At 43.7% G+C, this 6,811-nt stretch overlaps 1 protein-coding gene across 1 annotated transcript in view; it reads left to right on the top strand.

Moving 5' to 3' along the window:
* The first annotated feature begins 262 nt into the window (after positions 1-262).
* The window catches only part of ABL1 (ABL proto-oncogene 1, non-receptor tyrosine kinase), an 82,817-nt gene continuing 76,268 nt past the window's right edge, over positions 263-6,811 (top strand). The window contains exon 1 of the mRNA XM_052814864.1: positions 263-1,403. Within this exon, the coding sequence (XP_052670824.1) occupies positions 1,268-1,403 (136 nt within the window). The 5' untranslated portion in view covers positions 263-1,267. The remainder of the gene's footprint in view (positions 1,404-6,811) is intronic.

Here is a 6,811-nt window from a genome sequence, read left to right as displayed (position 1 = left end):
GGGCGGCGGAGGAGGAGGGGCCGGAAGGGGATGTGACCGCCCGCCCCGCCGGCCGGGGACGGGGCTGCGCCGCGCCGGGGGTTCCGGGATCTCCCTCGCCGCCTGCAGCCGGCCTCCCCCCCCCCGCCGCCCCGCCAGCCAGTCTCGCTCCGCACCGCGGCTGCCCCCGGCGGCAGCCCCCGGGGTGCCCCCCCCGCCCTGCGGCCCTTCGCCTCCTCTCCTCCTGCCAGGCCTGGCCGCCCCCCCCCCCCCCTCCACCGCCCCCAGCCCGGCCCCCTCCGCGCGTCCCGCCGCGGCCGGGCCGGGCTCGGCCCCGCTCCCGTTGCCCGCCGCCGGCCTCCCCCGCGGGGATGCAGCCGGCCCGATTACCCCCGCTTGACCTCTTCTGGCTGCTGTGCAGGAACCGGCCTCCCGGAGAGCGTCCCCGGCCTCGCACCCCGTCCCCGGCGCCCGGCTCCGTCTGAGGCGGGCAGCAGGCCGGCAGGGCGGCCACCTGCGCCGGCCCGGTGGCCCCAGCGTTGCTTCGACGCCACCATGGCCCCCCAGGCCCCGCTGGCCCGCTTCGCCTCCGCCGGCGTGCGGGAGAGGTAGCGGCGGTGCGGGCGGCCCGAGGCTTGGGATGGAAGAAGGCGAGGCGCTGTGAGGCCGGACCGCAGGAGCCCCCCGGTCCCGTTCCCTCGCCCCAAGGAGCGTGTGGAGCCTGCCAGGCCCAGAGCTGCCTCTCCTTCGCCTTGCGAGCTGACATGGTTTCAGTGTACTTGATCCTGCTAGACTTCAGCGGTACTTGAAGCCAAATACGTGGCTCTTTGGCCTTTGCTAACTCAATGCTATGCAAAAGAAAAGGAGGAAAAAAAAGAAACCTTGACACTGGTTGCAGTGGGAATGGCTGTTTCCTGCCCTGGGTGAGCCTACGTGTGGTTTCTTGCTTGTGAGATGAACTAATTCTCCTTTACCCGGTGGAAGACACACTACATATGGCAACCTGAAACTTTGGTAGAGCTTGGTCATTACTAAGCAGTTGGAACTTTTACTCGTTTTTTTTGCATAAAGTCACCTAAGGAGCCTTGTTGCCGTCTTCAAAAGCATTGGAGGAATCTGCGCTTGTCTTAATTCTTTGCCTCAAGTGACTTTATCGTGCAGTGAGTGCAACCAACGCACCCACCTAAAATACATTCTCCTTCACAGCTCCTTCCCAACCTGGAAGATCAGGGATCACAGACTTCTTCAAAAACTTCTCGTCCTGGGAAAGGCTGCCCATAGTTACTTTATGGGGCAGCAGCCTGGAAAAGTTCTTGGGGACCAAAGGAGGCCGAGTCTGCCTGCCCTGCACTTTATCAAAGGAGCAGGGAAGAAGGAGTCATCGAGGCATGGGGGCCCGCACTGTAATGTCTTCGTGGAACATGGTAAGAGGTTTCTATTGATATTTCTTTTGGTTTAATTTTGATTTGCTGAGCTAGTTGCAATAGGGATTTATTCAAGGGCATGGTGCAGATACAGAGGTACCGTACTTTATGCAAGTCTTTTGTTTTCTCTCTTTTGCTTCTTAAGGCAAGTCTTCTGTGATTGTTTATTAAGAAAATACTTAACTTGGGTCAGATTGCTTGAAACCTGGGCAGAGATTATTATACAGCTAAATACAAAATACAAGGAAGTAACTTTTTAACAAATTTCTCATTTCTGCCTTAGATATGTTCAGTTTAAAGTCTGGGAAAGTATTTCATCCTTTTCGAGTAGTCTGTTTCATAGGTGTAGACCAAGCACACCTGATGGTGATGCTATGGTCAGCAACAAGTGTTCTTTAGTTTACAAAAGGGGCTCTGCTACTCGGGCAGGGGGGAAAGACTTCTTTTGGAAAGTTTGTGGATACTGCTGTTGTGACAACTGGTTGGAATAAAACAAGTTTCTTGTTAATTTGGTTAGTGCATTTACAGCACTTTTGGTTAGTGGTTTCTCATAGCTGGTTAAGCCTTGATCTCGTGCTGTGGTGGATTTAAGTCCTAGAGGCTAAAAGTGGCCAAGTTAGGGGTACAGCAACCCTGTCACTTGCTGGTCTTCCACAAATTAAGAGGGGACTGACAATCTCAGGAAAGAAGCCAGATGAAAAACTCAGTAGGACTTGGAGGTTGGTTTAGTGACTGTTGAAAATGCTGCTTTTTTTTCTTTAAAAAAAAAAAAACCAAGACCAAAGAAATTGTTATCTGAAGGCATCTCTACAAAAGTGAGGCGCAGAAATAGATTGTTCCACTGAAGCTTTTTGGAGTAACTCTTGCTTTTGCACAATGCTTTTTTAATTCTAGTATTCTTTGAGAAGACATGCTACTGGCTGCTATCGTCGGCCAGAGAATGGGATTTTGACAAAGCTTCTTCAGCAGTTTTGTCCTCTTGAGGAAGTTTATCTGTGAACAAAACAAAACTGTATCTATAATCTTCATATAATTAAAAATTGAAATATTTGCTGTGTCTGAGAACACAATCTGCTAGTTAGCGGAAAAGTTTTGGTTCAGTTTTGTTTTAGCTGGGCTTTGCTTTCAAACTTTCTCTCATCCTTTCATTTGTAGAAGGGCCCAAGAAATCCTGTTCAGTGTTCAGCAAAGACACAGACACAGATGTTGTGTATGTATTACTGTGTCGAAATACTGTTTTGAGTTACATCAATGTTATTTCTTTTAATTTCCCATATGATGTTTGTGTACTGAGGAAATTGAAGGTAATTAAGGGAAGGTTAGAGAATGTAAGGGCTAACATGGCCCTCTGATGATAAACCCGCTGCTGGATTTTTCCAAGCCATGCTTTCAGTCTTGTCATATACCCACTCGTCCAGCCCCAGTTTGGTTGCTGCCTTTACTACTTTGGACAGAGTTTCAAGGTCAGATGAGATGCAGTGAGAGCACTAACTGCAAGCAGTACAATATTCAAACTGTCTTTGGTGTTTTGATGTAGCAGAAGAGCCAGAAACGCTCCTTTTTGATCATCTAACAGGAATAGGCAGATGGTAACTTCTTGCCAGTATGACCTGAGGTCAGAAGATCCTAGCACATTTGCAAAGAAAAATAGCATCTATAATGTCCATACACCATATGTCCACAAGAGACCTCAGTGTCTTGATTTAGAAAAGAATAAACTTGAAAGGGGACATCAAGGCCAGGACATCTGTTAAGAGAACTGCAAAAGATCAGCCTCGCTTATCCACATGAGGAAAAGTTTCTTCCTTTGAGTGTATGAAATGGTTCTTCGAAGTACAGACAGTAGAAGGTTGTAACACCGTTGTTTGTTGTTCAGCTCTGTTTTGAGTTTGGGCTGCTTCTATCCTGAAAAATGCTATCTTAAAATATCTGGAAAAATACAGAAGGAAAAAAGTTCATTTTAGAAGGTTCTTAATTTCCCTCTTTTTGTAATTGATAATTTGTCTTTAAAATATATAGTCTAACATACTTTATAATTAATGGGCAGAATGGTGTTTAATGTTTTCAGTCCTATTCAGATATGGTGCCATAGGCTGTAGTTCATAAAAATAGATTGATGTTTTTTTCAGGGCTTAAATTTTTGCACGTTTGTCTTTCAGTACTTTCATTACACAGTTTCTTCTAAATGCCAAACACTGTATCTGGTTTCTCTGTCATACTGTGGGAACTGGTTTGTCCCAGGAAAATCATGTTTCTTGCTTTTCATAACTAAGAAATGCTTAAGGAGAAATTCCAGGGTGGGCTGCTTAAAGCAAACCGCTAGGGATAGTCAAATTCTTGAAGGTACTTGTTTGAAGTTCTTGTATATTAAAACCTGTGATAAAACAAAACAAAAAAGTGGAGTTGGTAGTAGCATGGCTCTCCTGTTACGGTTGCATTTTTTGTAAAGCTGTTTCATGACCCTTTTCCAGTTGGACCGCTACCTGCTAAGTTCTACTGAGGCTGATTCAGCAGATATTTAGCAGGGATTTTCAGAGCACTGAAGATCTTCATTGCTTCAGTGGTATTGAATCTTAGCTGAAAGGGGTAGTGAATATTATCGGATACTAACAGTGTAAGGCAAAATAACTTTCAGGGAAGAAATTCCATTTCTCAGTCGTCGCACTCTCTGTAGCACTCAAAGCAATGCATCGAGAGGCTTCTGAAAAGCAAGGAGGCAACTGGCCAGAAATCAGCTCTGCTGGTGGTCAAATGTTCTGTGAGAATAATGCAGAAAGGCTCTAAATTTTGTCATGAGTTGACAATTGAGGAGTGCGTTAAGGGGGGAAAAAATAATCTATGGGGAAGTTTTGGGCTTCTTTCTTTGTGTTGCTGCTTTCTCCACTAAGGATGTTTTACAAGCTGGGGTTCATGCTGATGTGGTTACCCTGGGCAGCGGCGTAGCCCTTGACGGGATTTTACAGATTTCATCTTGATGCAGATTACTCCATCTCTTGGATTGCTTGTGAGCTTGAAATTGAGAGAAAGTATAAAGGCAATGTTTGCCTGTTCCCCTGTGCTTTTCTCAGCTGAGAAATGAGTCTACAGTCACTGCTTTTTGGGAATACCCAACTGAGAGAAAAGCCGTGGTCAGTAGACAGTTAATGGGAAGGACTTTGTCAATGCATTTTGAAGTTTGCACGCTAGTGTATCTTGTGCTTTTCCAGAACATTAATCTCAGCAAAACTCGAACTTCTGAAAAGAAAGGCGTATTCCCATAGGGCTCAACTCTGATCCTGGAGTTGGCAGTAGTTAACTGGAGCGATCCGCAAACACCACACCTTCTCTAACTGTTTTGGGTAGGTGTTGCTGTGCTGAATGACGAGCAGATTCCCTGAAGCATCTTGGTAGAACAGTATCTCCAAGCAAAAGCAGCACCTGAAGGCTTAAAAAAAAATGAATTCTAAGCATTAGACCTGTGATGCTGAGGTGAAGAGATGCTAGGATAACTCTTTAGCGAGGCAGTGGATTTGGTCCACAGCTTTGAATTCCATTTACTGTGCAATTGACTCTCGTGATGCTGCTTGGTCAGCAGCAGAGCAGTGTTACGAGGGGTGAAATCCTGAGTGGTGTCTCCACTTTTGTGAGCCCGAAGGGTTGAGTTTTATATGTGCTCTTTGCTGTGTAAATTGTGACAGTGACTGGGAACGGGGACCATCTTTCCATGGGCATGTTGGTGGGAACTTGAGTGTGATTTTTGGATTTAATAATGCAAAATTATGGTAAATAACATCTTGAAATATAGGTCTTTCAAATGATGCTACAGTTTGATGTACTGTAATTGATCCCAGTTTTGCAGTGGCAGTCAGAGAAATAATTGATTTGGGAGGAAGAAGAAACCTTCTGAAGAGGTTTTGAGTATGAGACTTTCTTATATGCTGCTTCTCCTTACATATAATGGATCACTGATAGATATCAACCTGGTCTTACAAATTTTTCATTGTTTTGTGTCTGAGGCATTCTGCAAAGTAATACACATATGGCTGACTCTAAATTTGGTAGAAAGAGAAGGAACTTCCTTTTTGAATCTGTGTTACACCTTTACTCTGCCAGGGAGTGATAGTTGTTCAGCTTTGAACTTCATTTTAAGTATCTTTAGGATATAGTTGATAAAGCACTCACACAAGAATGTTCTTTTCTTAGTCTCTTGTAGTGATAAAATGTGGTCTTTCTGATAGTTTCTCTTCCAGCAGAGAAATGATAGGGAAGCTTAAATGAGCTGTTTACCTTACCGTAAAGAGAGAGAAACTCCAGGAACTGGATCCATTTTTCTTGTACCTTTAGTGCTGAATATGGCTGAAGTCATCTGACTGTAGTCCCTTTCATATTGGATCTGAACTTTTTTTCTTACAAAGGTGCTGAGAGTTTTAGTGCTTTAATTAGGAAGTAATTGTACAAAACACATCCATAGCGTAAGCTTGCCACAGCTGCCAGTTGGAGACGTGCCCTATGCCTACTATTGGAAAAAAAACAATTAAAAGTATATTTTCCTATATTATTGATTAAAAATTGATTTTTAAGAGTCTTTAGGTTTAATAATCTATCTTGTTCTATGCTGTTAAATTTCATGTTTCAACTGTTTGGATTGTGAAAATGAGTAAATCACTTTATAATTGGTTCCTTCCTCAGGACCTAGTGATTGACCAGCATATATGAATATATACTACAATATACACTGTTATAATTATATTGGTGTTTCTTATTTTTATGAAGTGCCAATCATTTTCATACCGTGTGGGGAAAATGCATAATTCCAAGAAGTTTTATTTATTTCTTTGTTGTGAGTAAAATGTTTAATAACTCTATGGCTTTGGAATATACTTTTATCAGCTGGGTGGTCCAGAGCAGGTTGTGATCAAGCAATAATATATGATTTTGTACTCATTATCCTCAATCCTACAGGTAAGCTCAATATATCTTCTTTATATGCAATATACATTTATTAGATAGTCAATTGCCCATACATGGAAATGATTTAAATGAGATTCCTTCCATACTAGAACTCTGTTTCTTTAAACCCATGTAGTTACAAACCCTGCATTTATCTCTTCCCATTGTTCCTTAGGGCATTTTTATACTCCATCTCTGCTTCAACATCTACAAAACCCGAGACTTGAAAGAAACTGCTTTACTATTCCTGATTCCACTTTAGACCGCTCGCCTAGAATTGTATCGTTAGCATCAGCCTAATAGGAGTCCATTATTTAGAGCTTGCCTTCAGTATCTCAGGTCCGCATTCTGAACTGACAAAACTTTCTTCATTGTTAGGTTGGAGATTTGGCAGCTCCCAAACTTTAATTTCCATCTCTATTAGGAGAGACTTATCACCAGCTTTTGAGATCATTGCTTATGTATCCAACTTCGATGTG

This window comes from Harpia harpyja, chromosome 19 (assembly GCF_026419915.1).
Source record: "Harpia harpyja isolate bHarHar1 chromosome 19, bHarHar1 primary haplotype, whole genome shotgun sequence".
NCBI classification, from domain to species: Eukaryota; Metazoa; Chordata; class Aves; order Accipitriformes; family Accipitridae; genus Harpia; species Harpia harpyja.
This window is presented reverse-complemented; position numbering and strand designations above follow the sequence as displayed.